General features: G+C 41.7%; 1 protein-coding gene across 1 annotated transcript in view; it reads left to right on the top strand.

Annotated features, from left to right (window-relative positions):
• Window positions 1-22,052, top strand: part of ankrd50 (ankyrin repeat domain 50) — a 181,139-nt gene extending 159,087 nt beyond the window's left edge. The window contains exons 3-4 of the mRNA XM_067993477.1: window positions 12,789-16,357; window positions 19,645-22,052. Of these exons, the coding sequence (XP_067849578.1) occupies window positions 12,789-16,354 (3,566 nt within the window). The 3' untranslated portion in view covers window positions 16,355-16,357; window positions 19,645-22,052. The remainder of the gene's footprint in view (window positions 1-12,788; window positions 16,358-19,644) is intronic.
• Window positions 22,053-23,848: the final 1,796 nt, after the last annotated feature.

Genomic DNA, 23,848 nt, shown 5'->3' with positions numbered 1-23,848 from the left:
CTTTTCATTCGTTCTCTCTGTCTGTCTCTCTCTTCTTTTCTACTGTTATCTCATCTTCTGCAGTTAGCCTAACATCTGTTGTCAGGAAATTACTAGAGTCTATTATTAAGGAAAGAGTGACTGAACACCTTGAAAATTTACAGCTGAACAGAGAGAGCCAGCATGGAGAACCTGATTGAATTTTTTGAAGAGGTGACTAAAAGTAGTGAACAGGGGAATGTCTATGGATGTTGTTTAAATGGACTTCCAGAAGGCATTCGATAAAGTCCCTCATTAAAGTCTGTTAGCTAAAGTTGAAGCTCATGGAATTGGGGACAAATTATTGATCTGGTTAGGAAATCGGCTGAGCGGCAGGAGACAGAGAGTAGTGATAATGGGCAGGTACTCATAATTGGCAGGATGTGACTAGTGGTGTTCCACAGGGATCTGTGTTGAGGCCTCAACTATTCACTATTAATGACTTGGATGATGGGATAGAGAGTCACGAAGGAAGAACGAGGAAAGACATATAAACTAAAGGGTACAATTCTAAAAGGGGTACGGGAACTGGGGCTTTTTGTGCACAAATCGTTGAAAGTGGCAGGGCAGGTTGAGAAAGTGGTTAAAAGAGCATATGGGATCCTGGGCTTCATAAATAGAGGCATAGAGTACAAAAGCATGGAAGTCATGATGAACCTTTAAAAAACACTGGTTTGACCGCAATGGGAGTATTGTGTCCAGTTCTGGGCACCGCACTTTAGGGGATGCAGAAAAGGTTTACTAGAATGATTCCAGGGTTGAGGGACTTTAGTTACGTGTGACTGGGGAAGCTGGAGTTGTTCTCCTTGGAACCGAGAAGGTTGAGAGGAGATTTGATAGAGGTATTTAAAATCATGAAGGGTCTAGACAGAATAGATAGAGAGAAACAGTTCCCTTTGGCGGAAGGGTCAAGAACCAGAGGACATAGATTTAAGGTGATTGGCAAAAAACCAAAGGTGACATGAGGAAAAATCTTTTTACACAGTGAGTGGTTAGGATCTGGAATGCACTACGGGGGACGGGGTGGGGGTGGGGGTGGGGGTGGGTGTGGGTGTGGGTGCGGTGGAGATAGATTCAGTCGTGGCTTTCAAAAGGGAACTGGATAAGTACTTGAAAGGAAAAAATTTGCAGGGCTACGGGGATAGGGCGGGTGAGTGGGACTAGCTGGATTGCTCTTGCATCGAACCAGCATGGACTCGATGGGCCGAATGAATGGCCTCCTTCCATACTGCAACCTTTCTATGATCGTATATCCAAGTTTGTTGATGACACAAAGATAGCCAACATTGTAAGCAGTGTAGATGGAAGCATAAAATTACAGAGATATTAATAGATTAAGTGAATGGGCAAAACTGTGGCAAATGGATTTCATTGTAGGTAAGTGTGAGGTCATCCACTTTAAACCTAAAAAGGATAGATCAGAGTACTTTTTAAATGGTGAAAAGCTCGAAACAGTGGAGGTCCAAAGAGACTTAGGAGTCCATGTACATAAATTATTAAAATGTCAGGGATAGGTACAGAAAATAATCAAAAAGGCTAATGGAATGCTGGCCTTTATATCTAGAGGACTAGAATACAAGGGGGTAGGAATTATGCCATAACCATACAAAGTCTTGGTTAGATCACACCTGGAGTACTGTATTCAGTTCTGGGCACCGCACCTTAGGAAGGATACATTGGCCTTAGCAGGAGTGCAGCACAGATTTACTAGAACGATACCTGGACTACAAGGGTTAAATTACGAGGAGAGAGATTACACAAACTAGGGTTGAATTCCCTGGAATTTAGAAGATTAAGGGATGATTTGAGCGAAGTTTTCAAGAAATTGAGGGGAACTGATTGGGTAGATAGAGAGAAACTATTTCTATTGGTTAGGGAATCTAGGACTAGGGAACATAGCCTAAAAATTAGAGCCAGGACTTTTTAGGAGTGAAGTTAGGAAACACTTCTACATGCAAAGAGTGGTAGAAATTTGGAACTCTCTTCTACAAACGGCAATTGATGCTAGCTCAATTAATTTTAAATCTGCGATTAATAGATTTTTCTTAACCAAAGGTATTAAGGGATATGGGGCTAAGGCAGATATATGGAATTAGGTCACAGATCAGCCATGATCTCATTGAATGGCAGGACAGGGGCTAAATGGTCTCATGTTCCTATGCTTCTCCCTCTCCTGCCTTTTTGGATGGGTGATCTGACGAGGAAGGCAACGTTTTCTGCGAGGAATGGATCTAGCCAGTGCTGCAAGCTGGCTGGTTGTGGGTGTCTTTTTGGTCATGAGTAGGGCGAGGGATCCAGATGACAGGCTGTATTTCCATTGGAAAATATATGGTGGCTATCAGGCAGGGATCTGGCTTAAGAAAGGAGATTGTAGGAGGGGAGGGCAAGGGGCAGGAAAGCCTGGGTGCTCAGGATGGGAGGCAGTAAGATAGAGAGGAAAAAAGGCAACGGGTGAGAAACAAGTGTTTGGAATGGAAAGGTAGAATGGGAGCCTTCAATTCCCCTCCCAACCTCAGATTTGGGGAAGAAGTAAAGGTAATTTGAGTTTAGAAGGTTGAGGAGTGATCTAATCGAAATCTTAAAAATGATAAAGGGATTTGGTGGAGTAGATCCAGATAAACTATTTCCTTTGGTGCTGGAATCCAGAAAAAGGGGTCATAATTTTAAGATTAGAGCTAGCACTTTCAGAAGTGAAATCAGAAGCATTTTTTCACACAAATAGCAGCAGAAATCTGGAACTCTATTCCCCCCACACACACACACACACAAGAATGTAGATGCCGATTCATTTGAAATTTTCAAGACTGTGATGGATGGATTTTTGTTTGGTGAGGGTAACAAGTGATGTGGAGAAAAGATGAGTAAATGGAGTTGATGTACAGATCAGCCATGATCTAATGGAATGGCAGAACAGGCTGGAGGGGCTGAATGGCCCACTCCTGTTCCTGTGTTCACATTACTCCTGTAATGTGAACACAGTATTGCTAAGATTTATGTTAATGCATATAGATTTGACATCCAGGTCATGACATAGGTTAAGTTCAGTGAGGCTGCACCCGCAGCACAGAACCTCACTTGACAGAAGCATGAGTCACAAATAGGACACTTAATGTCACCCGTGTTCTGTCATGCGAGGCTGCACACCAGGAGGGAAATCTAGCTGAATTTACCCCCATAGCCTTCGTGAGTAGAACCATAAAGTTGTATTCACTTGTCTATTTCAATGACAAATGTTTCTTTAAATTGGAAAGGTAGGATCCCTGATGACTGAGTTGGCAAATATACAGCCTCGTGTGAAACTCAGATATACAGATAAGAAACTTCCCAGGTTCGATCCCTGCTCTTTGAGTTAGCTAGTCTTAACTAGGAAAGATGGGAGGGTACTAAAATTAGCTTTACCACTCCAATTGGCCTTAGCACTCCTGGGCTAGGTATTGTATAGAATTACATAGACTCTACTGCATAGAAACAGGCCATTTGACTCAACTGGTCTATACCAGTGTTTACACTCCACTTGGGCCTCTTCACACTCTTTCCTTCTCCTTCGTGTATGCAGTAAGCTTCCCCTTAAATGTGGTAATGCTATCTTCTCCAACTGTTCCATGTAGCAGCGAATCCCACATTTTCACCACTCTGTAGGCAAATAATTAATCAGGATTTCTGCTGTTGATCACTACATAGTAGTTCATGCTGGGAAGTATACATGTGTAAACCTCTTGATTGAGCTCTGTTGTGATTTCCCCCTACGCTTACTGTCTAGACTCATTCATGAAGGATGGCCACATGGTTGAGATATTGCTGGGTGCCTGACACCCTTGGAGCAGTACCCTAGCATGAGCCAGTACTTTTAATGAGATAAAATTAGAAGAAAGCTTTTTTTTAATGGAAGATTTATTCTGTCATACACTAACAAGCAGTGTGTGTTTCACCTTGGCCGACCCGGGGTTGGCGGGGTGGGGGGGGGGGGGGCGCGGACGCGCTGCGGGGAGGAAGGAAGCATGGCAGAGGAGGAAGCTGCAAAAAGAAACAAATAAGAAAGGAATGCATCATGAAAAGTGCCTAATGAGCAGCTCCCATCCATCCTGGCAGTATAAATGAGCCATTCAGACATGAACCTTTCTATGGAGACCATCTGTCCAAATAGACAAAGTGACACTAGTCCCAGGGGTAGTCATTATAGATCGGTTTCACTGTATATTGATTATTAAATACGTTCCTGTTGAGGACTGCGAGATGCTGGTTGAGACCACCACAGACTCAGTAATGCTTCCTTCTGCTTACTCATTTGAATGTGTTTAACTTGTTGCTTAAATGGAACTGTCCCATGTCCCCATAGAATCAGGCAGCCCACATCTACTGTAACACAAGCTTTTTTCCCAGACAATTAAATCAAATTTGCAGTAAAATTCCTGTCAGAAAAGTGCAGATAATTAATGATTCTCCCTCCTGCCTGCCCCCCATGCCCAAATGTGCACTCATTACCAAATTTGCAAAATCATTTTTTTCTCACAAGAAATTGGCACATAAAATTTAAAACAGGAAAACATCCTTTGCTTACTATCTCTAAGCCAGCCACTTAATAAGAGTAAATGTCACATTTACCTGAGGAAGGAGGAAGTCTCCGAAAGCTTGTGAATTTAAAATAAAATTGCTGGACTATAACTTGGTGTTGTAAAATTGTTTACAATTGTCAACCCCAGTCCATCACCGGCATCTCCACATCATGACTTAATAAGAGGCAATCTATGTTCAGTGGGAATTTTTGCATGCTCATAATAATTACAGAGCAATCACATGTGAATGTGGCACAAATAGAATAAGCTATTATGGTAATAGGTGTCACAGAATACAGAGTCCCAGCGTGCCCAGCATTGCATTATTTGTATTACTATTGCAGCGCTGCGTGAATACCACTAATCTTTTGCAGTACTGTTCCCACTTGAGCCTATTACATGACAGTATAGAGTGCTCCACCTACACTAGTCAGCTTATTGGTACTGATTACTTAAGAATGTAACATCCATAGGAAAGCACATTTACTGTGACGAACCCTTCAGAATATAATTGCTATTGAGAGCTTTTCACAATACATTTTTTTTTGTTCAGCTGCTTGCTGTGGCTTACTGAGCTCTTAGATGGTAATCAGTGACTGAGTGGAACAGACTGCATGTATACTTAATTGTTGATTGACACTGCAAATGGCTAAAGCCTTGCAGTGGCCAGAGAATGATGTGCTCTAGAGCTGACATTTGACTGGCAAGGAAGTACTTTTTTCCAAAACACTGATGTCAGCCAGATTTTTTTTCTTTAAAAAGTAATGAAATATATGGAAGTTATATGGAAATGTGGTACATATATCGCATCTTTTCAAGTTTTTATGTCTTGTGCACTTAGGATGGTGACTCAAACGTCGATGTGAGGAATCTTTGCTACCTGGCCAATGACTTTCATGATTTTAAGACACCTGTTTGATTCATACAGTGAAATACCTTTACAATAGCACTACATAGAAGAATGTCCTATTGCCAGTCAACCTCCATGCTGATTTGCACAAAACTTTGAATCCTATTTATAGTAAAACATTATTTCATATTTTTGCTCAGCCTTGCCAAATAGGTCAATTCTGCAGAGGTTTCCTTTAGCATTTCTGGCACTTAATACCTTCTCCTCAACATCAGGGAAGCTCTACAGCCAGAAAATTCAAATTGTGTTGATAGTTTTAAATACAATCTTGAAAAATAAAATTGGCTATTTACTAGTTCTAAAGTTGAGGAGGTGTAGGAACCCAAAAGTTGGAATATTGCAATGTGAATGGGTAGAAACGTTTTAATCTTTATTTCCTTTGCTCTCAGCTTTAAGAAGTGGAAATGCAATGTTTCATAATTGTTCAAATTTAGGGATATCAAATCTGAGGATTTTTTTTAACTTATCAGTAGTTGGGGAGCGGGGAAGTGATAGCAAGGGAAGATGGTTGCGAAATGTAGAGTCAGGGAGTCTGAGGAACCACAGTCATGGCAGATCAGTGTCAACAATGGAAGACCTGTGGAACTGTACCTAGCCTGAGTCACCACAGTCAGGAAATAATCATCTGTTTGTAATCTATAATATATTAAAATTATTGGATGGGTCACAGTATTCCATTTCAAAACGCATGGAGAACCCCTATGTCAATTACTGATATGGATTTTTCCATTGTAAAAGTGCCTTCATTTACCAGCAATAGCTGTTATGCCTGTGTGTGATGATACATAGTTCTTTACAATGTTAAACGTTGGCCCAGAAATTGCTCGGAGCGTCGAACCAACGGTGCTCACCACTACATAGATTGATATTAACCCACTAACTTATCGCGGTCTTTACTGCGGGCACCTCCTCTAATAGGAAGCGAAGAAGAGCCCAGTATTAGCCCTCCTCTCAACCAATCAGATTGCAGCATTTTTGACAAGCTACAAACATTTTCTTCAAGCTGGAACGTAAAATCCAGGAAGTGAAAGGTACAATACTAAAATCATTTGTAAAAACAGATATAGACAGTGAAAAAAGAAAGGGTAAAAAAAATCAAAGTTTAAAAATAGAGACAGAAGGGCAGTAATCTTACCTTTGGTCACCCTCCATTCCCTCCCAACCTGTCTTCCATTCCACCTCCTTTTGCCTTTGCTACCTCTAGACTCAACTATTCCAATGCTCTCCTGCTCTCCTGCCCGGCCTCCCACCTTACACCCCCCATAAACTTAAGCTCATCCAAAACTCTGCTACCCGTATCCTAACTTGCATCGAGTCCCATTCACCCATGTGCTCGCTGATCTACATTGGGTCACGGTCCAGCAAAGCCTCGATTTTAAAATTGTCATCCTTGTTTTCAAATCCCACCATGGCCTCGCTGTTCCCAAGCTCTGTAACCTCCTCCAGCCCTCTCTGGGCTCCTCCAATTCTGGCCTCTTGCGCATCCCCGATTTTAATCACTCCACCATTGGCGGCCGTGCCTTCAGCTGCCTAGGCCCTCAGCTCTGGAACTTCCTCCCTAAACCTCTCCGCCTCGCTACCTCTCCTCCTTTAAGATGTTCCTTAAAACCTACCACTTTGACCAAGCTTTTGGTCACCTGTCCTAATATATCCTTATGTGGCTCGGTGTCAAATTTTGTTTGATAACGTTCCTATGAAGCGCCTTGGGACATTTTACCACATTAAAGGCGCTATATAGTGGTAGAAGGGTCGGTATCCAGAGGACACAGATTTAAGGTGATCAGCAAAAGAGCCAGAAGCGACATGAGGAAACTTTTTTTTACGCAGCAAGTTGTAATAATCTGGAATGCACTGCCTGAAAGGGCGGTGGAAGCAGATTCAATAGTAACTTTCAAAAGGGAATTAGATAAGTATTTGAAGGGAAAAAATTTATAGGGCTATGGGGAAAGAGCAGGGGACTGGGACTAATTGTATAGCTCTTTCAAAGAACCAGCACAGGCATGATGGGCTGAATGACCTCCTCCTGTGCTGTACCAAATATGATAATATGACACTATGATATAAATGCAAGTTGTTGTTATGGTTTTAGCTCCTCAGGCCCCTTTCTGCCTCCTCCCATATGCCCACCATGGTCTATTTATTGTTTGCCCTCTAACCCTGCTTGACCTCAATTCTACACGTGGTCTTAACTCACTGTGTGTAATGGCTTGGAAGATTGACTATGTCACAATAATTCAGTATGCCCTATCGTCATAAACTGCCATGCAAAACATACTGCTGATCAGCATCTGCAATGACAAGAAATAAAACAGCCAAACTGAATAAAACCATTCAAATACTATATATCAAAATAATGTGCAGCTAAATGACTTCAAAGCTGTAATCACTTACAGCTGTTTATTACTCTTTCATTATTAAGGATAGTTTTCTGTATCTTTTTAAAGATAGGGATATCTGTGAAATTGCCTGTATGTATTGGAATGAAGTTATGCTATTGTATTTTATAAAACCATTTGTGGTCATCTACTTATTGTAGAGCTTCATTGTAATCCAAGAGATCCATTAGTGGACTGCAGGAGGGATATGTCTTTTTTTCTCCTCCTTTATCACAGATTTTCTCCTGTCCTCCTTTTGACTTCTTGCTGGGTATAGTTCTACAGGCAACTGGCATCCTCTGGTACCTTGCCCAAGTGGCCATTATTCAATTGTGAAGCTGGATAGTGAATGTTGCAGATTATACAATCATTAGTGGGTGGGAACAGTGCTTCACAGATATACCTGATACTGTGTCACCCTCACACACACATGTCCAGAAGAGATCACCATACAGGGAACAGGAATTTCGGACCCTGGTCGATTTTCCCCTCCACCTGCGTGCCTCCCGGTTGAGATTGACTACCGCAGCACAGTCTGAGGGTTGAAACCGGGATTTTTTTTCCTATGCTGTATGGCTAAGCTGCTCACTGAATAAACTTCCTGAGCTAATGGGGAATGGAGGGAATTGCTTGATATACAGTATTGACCCTTCAGGGGTAATTTTCTGACATTGTGTTGCCAATGGCAAGCCTTGCCTGCTGGAAGTGCCCAAATTTCTGATGTGCGCTATCGGTGGACATGGTTTCCGCTAGCAGCACAAAATCAGAACATTATTCCTGTTGAGCCTTCTTGTCGCCAGTAGTTCCTTGGCAGTTTGAGCAAAAGGAAGCTTGTTGTTTTAGTACTCAACAAGAGTTGTGTTTGGTAAAATGAGAATACTGGATATTAGAAAGATGATGAGATAATAAACACAACATATGAAATCCTTTTTCTGTGGCAAATATTATTTGATTCAATTGAAAGATCTTGTTACATTTTTTTAAATGACTCAGAAAACTAAGTGTTAAAATTGTGTTTAAAATTTTAGCTTTCATAGCTAGGATGCAAGGCCTCAAATGGTTTCATCTCACTAGTGCGTATTGGTACAAATCTGAAAAGCAACATTGATGAAAAGTTCAAAATGTTGTTAAAAGATATTTTTGACTAATAATTTTTTTAACAATGGATGTTTTGCAGAAACAGTTTAATGGTCTGTGTGCACTTTTTAAAATTTTGCCATTTGCCAATACATTTTTGAGGTTAAGGTGAGGAAAGAGTTATTTTATTTATATTCTGCCCCCCACCCCCTCCAGTTTTCTGACTTACTGTCCTGATGGTGCTAACTTAAGCTGACTTATGGGCCCCGACTATGTACGGGGAACGCGGTAGCGAGGGGGGGAGGTCCTACTGAATCTAATGGCAGGACCTCATTATCATTTTTTAATTCTGTTTCCCGCTCGGCAGCCAACCAGATTGGCAGGCTGCCAGATGGGAAAGCCCGTGGCTGGAGGTCACTTAGGAATAAATACTCTTAAAATGTATATAAAAGTTATATATGGTCTTTCTTGTCCACTTGCTTGTAAACAACTTAAGATAGTTTCATGAACATCGCTTTGTGGGTTTTTAAATTTACTGTTTGTGCTACGCATTATTTCCTTTCCAGTTCACTCACTTTTACACTAGAGACATATACATGGTCCAATTTCTAATTAAAGTATAAATAAGGATCATTAAAATCAGCTTTTATTGCCAATTAAAAATACATTTTTTAGGTTTTATTTTCAGTTTTAAAAATAAGAGAAAGTCAATGGATTAAAAAAAACCTGGTAAATTTAGAGAAAATCAGTAAAATAATTTTTTTTATTTTGAACATCGATGAAGCTCAAGAAAACGAGCGAAACTTAAATGCCTTTGTAATCTGAGTCAGCCTTTGATTGATAACCTCAGTCTTCAGGGGACTACCAATGTGGTAACTGCATCCTTGCTCCAATACCCAACTAGGAATGAAAAAGTGACGTTTACTGCATTATAAAGAATATACAACAGTATTTAAGACAAGCTAGGGCTCCTTTTTTAAAAAAAATCCCGATTATGCAGCCTTCATTTAATTTCCTGCTGAAAAATTGAGTGTCGCTTCATGACGTCACCTTATATGCTATGGCAAGCAATATGTTGGCATCATAAATGTGATGTGGACCCGATTTATGTTAAGAACTCAAGGAGGAATTGTTTCCACATTCTCCACCCCCGCCCCCCCCCCCCACCTCACACACAAATTCAGAAAAAAATGCATGAATTTATTGATAGAAATTGGTAAAAACTGATTTTAATGATCCCTAAGTAATAATGTGAGCAATGGCATTCTTCAAATTGGGGTGAATTGACAAAGGAAAGAATAATCTGTTCATTAATAGCTTCTCCAAGTTCACATGGCCCCTGCCTCTATGAAATAAAATAGTAAAAATCAGATGCAAGAGATTTCAATTAAGAAATTTTGAAAATACAAGTGACAAAGTGAAATTAAAATTTAAAAAATTTGGGGGGGTGGGTACTACTGTACTAGGTGGCTTTACAATACAATCTATAAATCAGGCAATATTAGCACAAAGAATACTTCATACTGCCTGAGGCTGCCAGAACTTAAATACAAAATTAATTTAGCTGAGACCATTTGCAGGAAATAGCAAAATCCCTGGCAATCGGAGCCCAGGAGGAAGGGTGCGATGGAGGCTTGGAATCGGCAGTTTACGGGTGGGGGGTTCGGCCGATCGCATGGCAGGCCACAGATCAAGGGTTTTGGGGGTGGGGGAGATCAGCCGATCACGGCAGTGAAGAGAGGCCGCGATCGGCAGAAGGTAATCCGAAGGTTAGCTTGAGAGGGTGGGGGAGCGTCTTGCTCCTCTTGGCTCACAAGGAGTGCTTTAAAAAGTATTTACCTTCTGGAGCCGGCAACTCCTGTCTCCATTTCATTACCAGGTTTCCCGAGCCCTGGGAAACCTGGCCAGCAGCAGTTAAATTTAAATCAGGCCCCCAGCTGCACTGTGGGAGCCTAATTTAAGTATTATAATGAAGTGTCGTACTGCTCCAACATGGGACACGCACTCCTTGCCGTAAAAACGTCCGTTTTGAGTGGGGGGTTAATATCGACCCCATGGTTTTATAGGTGCTGAATACCCTTTGGTACTTCACTCAAATGGCCATACTTCATTTGTGGGCTTAGAAAGGGAATGGTGGCCAAGGGTATGTGCTGACGTCATAGTTCAGCTTAATTCTAGTTGATAGTTAACCAATATTCACGCATGTACACTTTCCAGCAAAAGTTATGGAATAATAATCCGAAGTGGGATCTGGGGTCATCATGGTCTGTGAAAGTTACAACAACATAGATTTATAGAGTGCCTTTAACGTAGGAAAGCGTCTTAAGGTGCTTCACAGGAGTTCAGTAAGACAAACATTAAAACCAAGCCAAAGAAGGAGATATTACGGCAGGTGACTGAAAGCTTGGTCAACGAGGTAAGTTTTAAGGCAAGTCTTAAAGGAGGAGAGAGAAGTGGCGTGATAGAGAGGTTTAGGGAGGGAATTCAAGAGCTTAGAAGGCTGAAAGCATGGCCACCAATGAGGCGAAGAGAGTGGTAGATGCACAAGAGTCCAGATTTGGTGGAACGTAGAATTTTTGGAGGGTTGTAGGGTTGCAGGAGATTACAGAGATAGGGAGGGGAGAGGCCATGAATAGATTTGAACACGAGGATGAGAATTTTAAAATTGAGGCGTTGGTGGAAAGGGAGACAGTGTAGGTCAGCGAGCACATAGGAGATGGGTGAGTGGGAAGGTGCGAGTTAGGATATGGGCAGTTAGAGTTTTGGAATAGCTGAAGCTTATGGAAGATGGGAGGCCGGCCAGCAGAGCTTTGGAATAGTCAAGTCTGGAGATAATGAGAGCATGGATAAGGGTTTCCGCAGCAGATAAGCTGAGGCAGGGTGGGGAGATGGGCGATGTTACAGAGGTGAATGTAGCCAGTCTTTGTGATGGAGAAGATACGGGGTCAGAAGCTCAGCTCCGGGTCAAATAGGACGCAAAGGATGCAAACAGTCTGATTCAGACTAAGACAGTGACCAGAGATGGGGATGGTATCTGTGGTGAGGGAACGGAGTTTGTGGCCGGGGCCGAAGACAATGTTTTCCCGTCTTCCCAATGTTTAGTTGGAGGAAATCGTGGCTCATCCAGGACGGCACATCGGTCAAGTAGTCTGACAACACAGAGGCAGTGGTGAGGTCAAGAGAGTTGAGGGTGAGCTGGGTGTCGTCAGCTTACATGTGGAACCTGAAGTCATGTCTTTGGATGATGTGACCGAGGGGCAGCATGTGGATGAGAAATAGGAGAGGGCCAAGGATAGATTCTTGAGAGACTCCAGAGGTAATGGCATGGGGGCGAGAAGAGAAGCCATTGCAGGAAATTCTCTGGCTACGACTGGATAGGTAAGTGTGGAACCCGGCGAGTGCAGTCCTACAGATGGACAACAGAGGAGAGGTGTTGGGAGGAGGATGGTGTGATCAATTGTGTCAAATGGCTGCATTGAGGTCAAGAAGGATGTGGAGGGACAGTGCACCATGCTCACAGTTACAGAGGATGTCATTTGTGACTTTGACTAGGGCGTGGCAAGGTTGGAAACCTGATTGGAGAGGTTTAAACATGGAGCTGTGGGAAAGATAGGCATGGATTTGCAAGACGACAAAATGCTCAAAAACTTTGGAGAGGAAGGGGAGGTTGGAAATGGGGCAGTAGTTTGCAAGGACAGAGGGGTCAAGCGTTACAAAAATGGGATTGTACTTAACAACTGGGCATTCATGAGTACAAAAGAGAGTTATATGAAAGAGGCAGCCAAAAGTTCAATAAACTTCTGCCTATGGTAGTCTTTAATCACATTATTTAATCACATAATTTTTTTCTTGCAGGCTTCCGAAAAATTAGCTTGGATGATCTGCGTAAAGCCTACATTGTAAAAGATGTACAACAGTATATCCTATATCGTCTGGACCAGGAGGAAGCACTGAGACAGCATCTGACGAAAGAAACGGCTGAAATGTTGAACCAGCTCCATATTAAAAGCAGTGGCTGCTTCCTTTATCTCGAACGTGTCCTTGATGGAGTGGTGGAGAGTTTTATTATGCTGCGGGAGATTAGGGATATTCCAGGAACGTTGAACGGACTCTATCTCTGGCTTTGTCAGAGACTTTTCGTGCGAAAACAATTTGCAAAAGTGCAGCCTATTCTAAATGTGATTTTGGCTGCTTGTAGACCATTGACTACTTTGGAATTGTATCATGCAGTCTGGACAAAAAATATGACCATGACGATTGAAGAATTTCAGCGGAAATTAGATATATTATCAAAGGTTCTTGTAGATGGCTTGGGAAGCTCTAAAATTCTGTTTCATTACAGTTTTGCAGAATGGTTGCTTGATGTGAAACACTGCACACAGAAATACTTGTGTAATGCAGCAGAGGGTCATAGGATGCTAGCTATGAGTTACACATGCCGTGCAAAAGAGCTTTCCCCTTTGGAGGTACAGGAGTTTGCACTGCACCTGCTTAATTCTAACTTGCAGCTGGAACCACATCACTTGGCCTTGTGGATGATTTGGAACTGCACACCTGTGAAGGGAGCTTTGTCTACAATGATTCCTAAAGAGCAGGAAATACTACAGCTGTTAGTAAAGGCAGGAGCTCATGTTAACAGCGACGATGACCGTACATCATGTATTGTACGACAGGCGCTGGAGAGGGAGGACTCCATTCGAACTCTACTAGATAATGGTGCCTCTGTTAACCAGAGTGACTCTAATGGAAGAACACTGTTGGGTAGTGCAGCCTACAGTGGCAATTTGGATGTAGTTAATCTACTGATATCTAGGGACGCTGATCTGGAAATTGAGGATAATCATGGGCAGACGGCACTTACACTTGCTGCAAGGCAGGGTCATACCAAGGTTGTTAATTGCCTCATTGGACATGGTGCTAACATAAATCATACTGACCAAGATGGCTGGACAGCATTAAGGTCGGCAGCTTGGGGAGGGCATACAGAGGTGGTATCTGCACTTCTCTATGCTGGAGCTAAGGTGGATTGTGCGGATGCAGACAGTCGAACTGCACTCAGGGCTGCAGCATGGGGAGGACATGAGGACATTGTTCTAAATCTGCTTCAACATGGAGCAGAGGTTAACAAAGCAGATAATGAAGGAAGGACTGCACTTATTGCAGCAGCATACATGGGGCATAGAGAGATAGTAGAACACCTGGTAGACCATGGTGCAGAGATAAATCACGAAGATGTGGATGGAAGGACAGCCCTGTCAGTAGCTGCGCTGTGCGTCCCTGCAAGTAAAGGTCATGCATCAGTGGTTAGCTTGATGATTGACCGAGGAGCAGAAGTTGACCATTGTGACAAAGATGGTATGACTCCACTGTTAGTAGCAGCCTACGAAGGTCACGTGGACGTTGTTGATTTGCTTCTTGAAGGAGGGGCAGATGTGGATCATACAGATAACAATGGTCGTACTCCTCTTCTGGCTGCTGCATCCATGGGCCATGCATCTGTTGTAAACACTTTGTTGTTTTGGGGAGCAGCTGTAGATACCATTGATAGTGAAGGAAGAACAGTACTGAGTATAGCCTCAGCACAAGGGAATGTAGAAGTGGTGCGTACTCTGCTGGACAGAGGACTAGATGAGAATCATAGGGATGATGCTGGTTGGACTCCATTGCATATGTCAGCATTTGAGGGTCACCGACTAGTATGTGAAGCACTTATTGAACAAGGTGCCAGAACTAATGAGGTGGACAATGATGGTCGAATCCCTTTAATACTGGCAGGTCAGGAGGGCCATTATGACTGTGTGCAGGTTATGCTTGAAAACAAATCAAACGTGGATCAAAGAGGCTATGATGGTAGGAATGCATTACGTGTTGCATCGTTGGAAGGTCATCGAGATATAGTTGAACTGCTCTTGAGCCATGGGGCCGATGTGAATTGTAAGGATGCCGACAGCCGGCCAACACTGTACATCCTGGCACTTGAAAATCAACTAGCAATGGCTGAGTATTTGCTAGAAAATGGAGCAAATGTAGAAAGCACAGATGCAGAGGGGAGAACTGCTCTGCATGTCTCCTGCTGGCAGGGACACTTGGAAATGGCCCAACTTTTGATAAATTACCATGCTGATATCAATGCTGCTGACAATGAGAAGCGATCAGCTTTGCAGTCTTCTGCATGGCAGGGACACATGAAGGTTGTACAGCTGCTGATTGACCATGGAGCATTGGTAGATCACACGTGCAATCAGGGTGCCACTGCTCTTTGTATTGCAGCCCAAGAAGGGCACGTGGATGTTGTTCAGACATTGCTGGAACATGGTGCTGATCCGAACCACGCAGACCAATTTGGACGCACTGCAATGAGAGTTGCAGCAAAAGGTGGCCATACGCAAATTATAAAGTTATTGGAAAAGTATGGGGCTTCCAGTCTGAATGGATGTAGTCCTTCTCCCGTTCACACAATGGAACAGGCAGCCCCTCAGTCTGTCACTGTGAAAATGCAGTCCTTGACAATTAAATCAAATAGCTCTGGCAGCACTGGTGGAGGCGATCTGCAGTCTGCCATGCGTGGTTTCTCTAATGGCCCTCAACACCCTTTCAGTTCACCCTCTGAATCTCCAGATTCAACAGTTGATCGGCAGAAGTCCTCACTGTCCAATAATTCACTAAAGAGTTCCAAAAACTCCTCTCTTCGCACAACATCATCCACAGCAACAGCCCAGACTGTACCTATGGACACTTTCCATGGCATGTCCTTCACCGAACAGATACAGCAGCATTCTTTGCCACGCAGTCGAAGCAGGCAATCTATTGTATCTCCGTCATCTACCACACGTTCCATAGGACAACATGCTGGTTCCCCAACTAATGAATACGAATGGGGACAAATGAAGCCCAATGTGAGATCTAGCAAAAGTAACAAAACTGGACACATTGAACCCAGCGAAGGTTCCATCAAAACTGGTTCATCTGGGAAGAGATCAGCTCAGAACAAGCAAAACAGCTCCTCTCAGCCAAAGGTTTTGGAATATGAAATGACACAACTGGACAAACGAACAGCCATAAATAAAATGGTACAGAATAATGCAGTGTCATTGAAACAAGCACCACCTGAGACACAATGTAAAATCCTGATTCCACACAGTCCACAGGAAACTACAAGGGCTCAGCAGCAGTTTTTAATTCAGCAGCACGGGGAGCAAAAGAAAAGAAATGGAATAATGACAAATCCAAATTATCTGCAAGGGAACCCTGTTTTCCTGGGCAGGGTTGCAGTTCCAAGGAGTGGACAAGAGAAAGGACATACTGAATGTTTGGAAGGTTATCCATTAGCAGAGACTGAACTGAGTCTGAAGCAAGCCCTAAAACTACAGATTGAAGGGACAGACCCCAGCTTTAACTACAAGAAGGAGACACCATTGTAGCAGGTACTGTCAATCTCATTTGTGTGCAACTCTAATGCATGCAAGTATTTAGGTTGTTACAACTTTACAGTGTTGTATATTCAACTTTCCTACGACTAGGTTCAACATCTTTAAGTGTGGCTTGATGTATTACATGAACCGGCTTTGCACATAGTAACCATATTGAGCAAATTGTCATAGATCTAGATCCAGATCACTTTAACATTGCTGTAACTGAATCTCCGATAGAAGAATATCTCAATCTGAAGCAAGTCATATCATGGGAAAATATGGAAGGTAGTAACTCCAGCTTCACCGCCTGGGTGGTAATCTGGCGGGACAGATCATCCTTTATATAAACCGAACGATTTTCATTCTACAACAGACAAGCAATCCACTCCGGCAGATTACTGCCCGTGTGGTGAAGACAAAATTCTACCCCTTAGAGTGCTGCGTTCTCAGCCAGGAGATCCAGGCTTCAAGTCCCTGTCTCCACTCACATTCACAGTTGAGCATATCTCAAAGAGCAAGTTTGTCTCCTTTGTGAGAGGGGAGAGAAACTGGAGCTAGACCTTTCTTTAACTGATTGATTGACTGATTTTATTAGCATTATATAGAAACTGATACAACCGTGCACTAGTTTCAGAATTAAATATTTGCTTTTCTTCAAAAAAAAACCTTTTTTTCCATTAAAGCTTGGGACTAGAAAATTTAAAAGAAGCATTGAGTTTTGGAGGGTAACTCTTGGGAGATTGTGGGAGCTTGAGTATGTAGGTTCAACGCAGGTCGAGTTATTCGCCAGCAAATAAAATAACTAAACTCAGCACTGGTGGATGTCCCACGTAGTTTACAACTGATGCATGATGATTCTTCTTTCCATATCAATGCTGGCACTAAAGCTGCCATAGTTAAACCACAGAGAATGAACTGGTTGTTCTGAAACATTTGGTCTTAAAGTTTCCAGCTACATTTAAAAAGAGAATCATCCATTTAGAAAGAATGTTTTGTAATAGTTGTTGGCAGCAAGAGAAGAAATGAAACTATTGTATGGTGGAGGGTTGCAGTTTAATATGCAGAACAATAACTGATGAAATGTTCTTGTAAAGTAATTTATCATGGAGACTTTCGAGTGACCCCGTACATCAGATGGGAGTGAGCCCCCTGCCTGCCCAATGAACTTCACCAGAGGCCCGAGCTGTTTTCATGGTCGGGCCTCATTTCAATAATATCAGTGAGCCAATTTTGGGAGGATTGGGCAGGAAATCCAGCGGCTCATCCACAGAACCAAACAAGCAGAATGGTATTAAACATAGAAAAGAGGAGGGTCAGGCAATGCCAGGGAGGGGCCAGTGGGCAGGAGGATTTTTGTGGGACCAAGAGGAACATTCATGCTCTTGAACCCACAAACATCCTTTAGAAAACTCTCCTGGAGCATTTTCAAAGAGGCCTTATACTGATTTAGCCACTTTACGTTCAGTCCCATTGAGGGGACTTAGCGCATATGCTGCACATTGCATCGTGTAAATTGTGTGTGGATACTACATACATCATGGGACCTCAGTTTGTTTCGAGCAGGAGCGCTGGACACCTATTTCTCGACCCACTCCAGAATCGCGGCAGGCCAAATATTGGCGGGTTCGGGGCAGTAATTCCTGCACTGATTATGTTCCTGCCGAAAAGCTGGCCCCATAGATAGCAACACACTGAATCTATTAATGCCGTTATCATACATGGGGTTACAGGATCTGAAATAGTTGGCCTCTACATTGGAATATTATGGTATTAAAAATTTAATATCAAAGATATTTTGGAATAAAATATTTTATTCTCTCTTTTCTGAAAGACAGAATGTACATCCAATGTTAAATGTGGACAGGTGAAGTGAGAGACTGCAGTTGTTTACATGCTTTATGTTATAATGGCAACCGTTGATATAACCACTGTTTTCAATTTGTATTCATGAAGAAAAATAAGGTGGGCTCATTTTGTGTCAGTACTTAGTTCAAATTCTTGAGGAGGGTGGAGAGAGGCACTGGAGAAAATGAATGTATTGCCACATATTTTAAATGGGTGGATGTGCAATGACTGGCAAGCATCTGGTGAACATAGCTCTTTGTTCGATCACATAGCACAAATGATGTTCAAACAAAGCTGGGTCAATATTCTAGAATTGTCTATCATTGTGGAAGCACCAGAATCACAAGGGCTGTAGCAGTTCAAAAAGAAAGTCCACCACCACCTTCTCAGGGCAACTAGGAATGGGCAGTAAATGCAGCCTTGCCAGAATCATCCACATCCCAAGAAACAATTTTTTTAAAAAGATCTATAAATCTATCATTAACCAGAAAATATTACTGAAAGAGTGCATTAAGGGAAATAATTATTATCATCTTAGTCTGACTGGTTAAATTCAAGATAAATTTTCAACAAACTATGCTATGAAAAGTCCTGCTTTCTTAAATCTTCTGATTCCATTGGCAAGATGGTCCCTGATTTATTTTTGTTGTGAATACATTTGGCTTATATATACATATGGAAAGAAACAATGGCCAATTCATGGTTTAAAATCCAATTTTTGTTCGTGAGTTCCATTTTTTGAGTTAGATTTAGTGTAATTGTGTTTGACTCATCAACTCTCATGAGAAGATGAAATACTGGAGCTGATAACAGTGTAGAAAAGGCTAATTGGATTTGCTTAAGTGGTTAGATGAATAAATACTCTCCACAGACAAGTGTACCACAAATCTGCATTTGTCACATGGTTATAACACCAGTATGTTGTATTAATAAATATTAAGTCTACTCTCCTAACTAAGTTGGTTAATTTGTTGCCACGGTGAAACTAGGCCATAAAGACCAAGCAGGCCCTAAGTTTGATACCCGGTCTATGAATTAGCTGATCTCAACCGCTGTAGCAATTGGGGTTCTATGAATGACCTCATTGACCTTGGGCTAAAGAGGGAAAAATATGCCAAGGTTTCACTTCTAGATACTGTCCAATGAATACTGCTGGAAAGTGTGTATATGGATGTTAGTTGAGGACAGGATCAGACTTGGTTGTGATGCCTCCATGTCAAATAGCTTGCTGACTTACTGTCTAAGCTCACACATGAAGAATGGACACTTGGGCAATGTACCAGATAATGACTGGAACACTCAGGAGAGGAAGTTAAAAAATTGCACGGTGGGGGAATTAATTACTACTGTTTAATTTAACCGCAAGAACTATATGGTAACTTGCATGAATTCAAGAAAATCCTGGTAGTCTATTAATGTATTTAAATCTAAGCATTGTTCATTTTTTTTTCCAGACAAAATTCAATGGATTTCAATGAAGTGCAGCATTTAATTCCCATCATACTTTACTGCCAGTACCCCGAAGGCACTGAACCAACTGCAGCCTCAGTGGAACACCGGCCTGGTTTGGAAAGAGTCACCCGATATCAATCTTGAAAGCACATTCACTCCGTGAAAGCAGCGGAGAAGAAGTCTTACTACTACAAAACAACTCTGTACTGTGCCTATGTTTAAGATGTTTAAGGCTGCCTTTAAGTGTAACCATCTATATGCTTTATATATTTGTTTGTGTACTTTGTATTTTCATAAAGACAAAACAGTATATTACACCCCAACAGTTATAGTTATTTTATGATGCAGTGGGGCAAACTCAGCATACAGAATGTGAAATTAGAACTCGGTCAAGGTCGATAGAAGATTGAGACTTTGTGAGCAGGCAAGGCGTGCTGATGACTTAGGACTGCAGATGTGATCTGAAGATTGTGACAAAATATACCCCACCTATCGCTATGGACTCAGATCTGCATTTGTAGAATGAGTATGCGCGGAGCTTTTTCCCCTGGCCTCCCCTTAAATTGTTTTGGTGAAGTGACTTTTCAGAGTCATTTGCCATCCACATAAAACTGAAAGTGATTTAACATCTTCCAGTTCTGACGAAAGGTCTTCGACCTGAAATGTTAACTGTTTCTTCACAGATGCTGCCTGACTTGCTGAGCTTTTCCAGCATTTCCTGTTTTTATTTTGGAACTGAGTTGGTCTAATATTTATTTTGCTTTCTGTTATGCAGTGTTGCATTCATAAACACATACAAAAAAGGGTGACTTCAAGTTGAGTACGATTTTGGGATGGAGATTTTTTTTGTCAATTGTTGATGAAAGTTGATCTACAAAATTTAATGGAGTACAAGAACACAGTGATTTTTGGGTGTGTGGTTTTCCTTCCTGTTAGAAAGGGACAGGAAACACCCAGCTACGTAACATATGTCACAGAAAAGAGGATTGCTTGCTGTATGTTTGTGACTTTTTGTGTATTTTTGAAAAAAAAAGGTTGTGTCACGTGTAAGTTGAAGGTATAGATGGCAAGACTACTGTGGTGTGGTGCATGTTCATACTTAGACAAAGAGCTGATTCCAAGACCAGATCAATTTATGTTCTGTATATGAGTATTAGGCGTAGTCTCTTGTGGGAACAGTTAGAGAAGCTTATATTCCAAAACAGTATTTTTGTCCCCGTGGGACTATTGTCTGTGATCGACAGATTAAGATAAAAGACTGCAGTTTCAGATTTTGAAAGTGTTGACTTTGCCTCTGCAGGCTTTTGATCATGTGTCATTGCATCCCAGAATCAAAACAGAGCCCCAGGTACAGTGCAGAATTAATAAACACGCAGTGCTTCATGGTGGACAGGGTTTGTGCTTTATTACACAAGAGGAGTGTGCATAAAGTTTCAAATAATCCCTGCAGCCTTTCTTATTAATTAGGTTTTACAAATGCCTTTCTTATTATCAAACTGGTTAGACAATAGTCACAGCTTGATTCACAAGGTGCTAAGTTTTCCAGAGAATAATTGTCTCCATTTGGTGTTATGTGTTAATATTTTGGTTTAAACTGATTAGAAATATCATTTGTTTAATGTCTCTGAAATGTAAATACTGTAAAGAGAAAATTCCCAGACCTGTGTCTTGAACGAGTATTACTTTGAGTCTATATTTCAAATCCCCAGGGGTCGGGATGGGGTGGGTTGGGGGGAATTGAAGCGAATGAAGCATGTAAGCTTGAGGAATCGAAAAAAATGGCATCTGTTCTTGTCTTGGGCCTGTTGACTGGAGCTTGACTCTGAATTTCTGGTTTAGCTGTATACTCGCCTATTTGATTCTAAACTGAAAATGTCTGAAGTAATTCATTCATTCAGTTGAAAGAAAAGCAACTGAGGAGGAGTGCAGGTGGCCTTGTGCCCTCCAAACATACTCTCCTATCTTTAACTCCAGGCAGTATTTGAATTCTGTATGTTTCTATTTTTTTTAATCAGTTTTGTTTTGCTATGCAAATCTATTTTGTTTATTCAAATTGTCACTTAACTGCATTTCAGTTAGTTAGATTTACACTTAAATCATTTGTTTTTGTATTTGGTTGTAAATAGCTTTAATGTACATTGAACTTTGCATTGTAAGATTTTATTTTATTTCTTGTATTATATTGAGCAAAAATTCCTTATGTATAGTAAAGTGCTTAATAAATATATTTGCTTTTCAGCAGATTGACTTTAATTTAACAACTACAGTATCATGCCTTAAACAGTTGTGTGGATTTGTTTGAGAAGAATGAAGTGGAAGAAAATCGTGTTGGCAACAAACCATAAGAATCATTAATTGTCTGATTGAAGAGAGAGCTTTGCCCTTCTAAAAATAAAACTGTTACAATGAATTATGATTTGCCAACCTTTTTCCTGATGCTGTGGTGAGGAGAGGTGGGTACTAGTCAAAGAGTGACTGAAGCCAACAGTGTGAGGAAGCTTGAGTTAACATGCAGTCAGTTCTGAATATTCTGTGTTTATGATCATCTCCACTAATATTAATTCAGCTCCCTAACAACCAGCCTCCATTTCTCTCAATAATGTTATCAATATTTCAACAACAATATTTTACAAAAATCAAGAGACTGATAACTTTAAAGTTGATAATTATTTGGAACTATTTTCTTTTTGTCACTGTCTCTTTGTGCCCCAATCTCTTTCTCTCTCTGACCCTAATCTCTCTCTCTCTCTCCCCCCTCAATTCTGTGCCCCCATTCTTTCTCTCTCTGGCCCCTCAGTATATGTATTGCTGTTCCCCCCCCCCCTCCCAATGTCTCTGGCCCTTAAATCTTTACCTCCCCTTGTTTATCTCTCTAGGCCCTAGAGAGCTCCAGTGGTGGCAAGGAATGGTCTGAGAGTCAGTCACACTTCAGCAGAGCATCGTTGGCCTGATGCAGTGCTGACCTAAATCTTCCCTTCCCCGATGCTCTGAAATTCATTGGGGAGGAAGGGGGTTGGTTGTGGTGAGGTAAATCGTTCCTCCCCCGATTCCCAGAGGTTCTTCATTGGTGGGATGGGATGAGTGTCACCCAATGAAATGTTGCAACCCACTCAGCATTTTTAATATATAATATAGTAGTGCTTAAGAATGAATAATCACCAATTTTGAGGAATTTGTCAAATCTGTGAAATGATAAGAAACATTGGTAGGGTGCGGGTTAGTTAAACATAAAGTTTAAGACCATTTCCCACCAACAGTTTGGAATTTCTCAGAGCCAAGAACCTGTACTTGTGTTATATAAATTGATCAAAAATGTTCACTTTTATTCAAACTGGTATTTGTTTAATAATATCGTTTATGAACTGTACAGTTCTTCTTTTAACTGTTCACTGTTTAAAAAGTTGTACATATTAAAGTGCTAGAAATATCCAATAATTCACAGGCAAATCTGGAATAGAATCATAAGAACATAAGAAATAGGAGCAGGAGTAGGTCATACGGCCCCTCGAGCCTGCTCCGCCATTCAATCAGATCATGGCTGATCTTCGATCTCAACTCCACTTTCCCGCCCGATCCCTGTATCCCTTGATTCCCCTAGACTCCAAAAATCTATTCATCTCAGCCTTGGATATATTCAATGACTCAGCATCGACAGTCCTCTGGGGTAGAGAATTCCAAAGATTCACAACCATCTGAGTGAAGAAATTCCTCCTCATCTCAGTCTCGAATGGCTGACTCCTTGTCCTGCGACTATGCCCCCCCCCCCCTAGTTCTAGATTCTCTAGCCAGGGGAAACAATCTCTCAGCATCTACCCTGTCAAGCCCCTAATAATCTTATGTGTTTCAATGAGATCACCTCTAATTCTTCTAAACTCCAGAGAGTATAGGCCCATTCTACTCAACCTCTCTTCATAGGACAGCCCTCCCATCCCAGGAATTAATCTAGTGAACCTTTGTTGCACCGCCTCTAAGGCAAATGTATCCTTCCTTAGATAAGGAGACCAAAACTGTATGCAGCACTCCAGGTAAGGTCTCGCTAAAGCCCTGTACATCTGTAGTAAGATTTCCCTACTCTTGTACTCCAACCCCCTTGCAATAAAGGCCAACATGCCATTTGCTTTCCTATTTGCCTGCTGTACCTGCATACTAACTTTTTGCGTTCCTTGTATGAGGACACCCAAGTCTCTCTGAACACCAACATTTAAT

Source organism: Heptranchias perlo, chromosome 1 (genome assembly GCF_035084215.1).
Source record: "Heptranchias perlo isolate sHepPer1 chromosome 1, sHepPer1.hap1, whole genome shotgun sequence".
Taxonomy (NCBI): domain Eukaryota; kingdom Metazoa; phylum Chordata; class Chondrichthyes; order Hexanchiformes; family Hexanchidae; genus Heptranchias; species Heptranchias perlo.
Note: the sequence above shows the minus strand (reverse complement) of the source record. Positions and strands in the feature narration are given on the sequence as shown.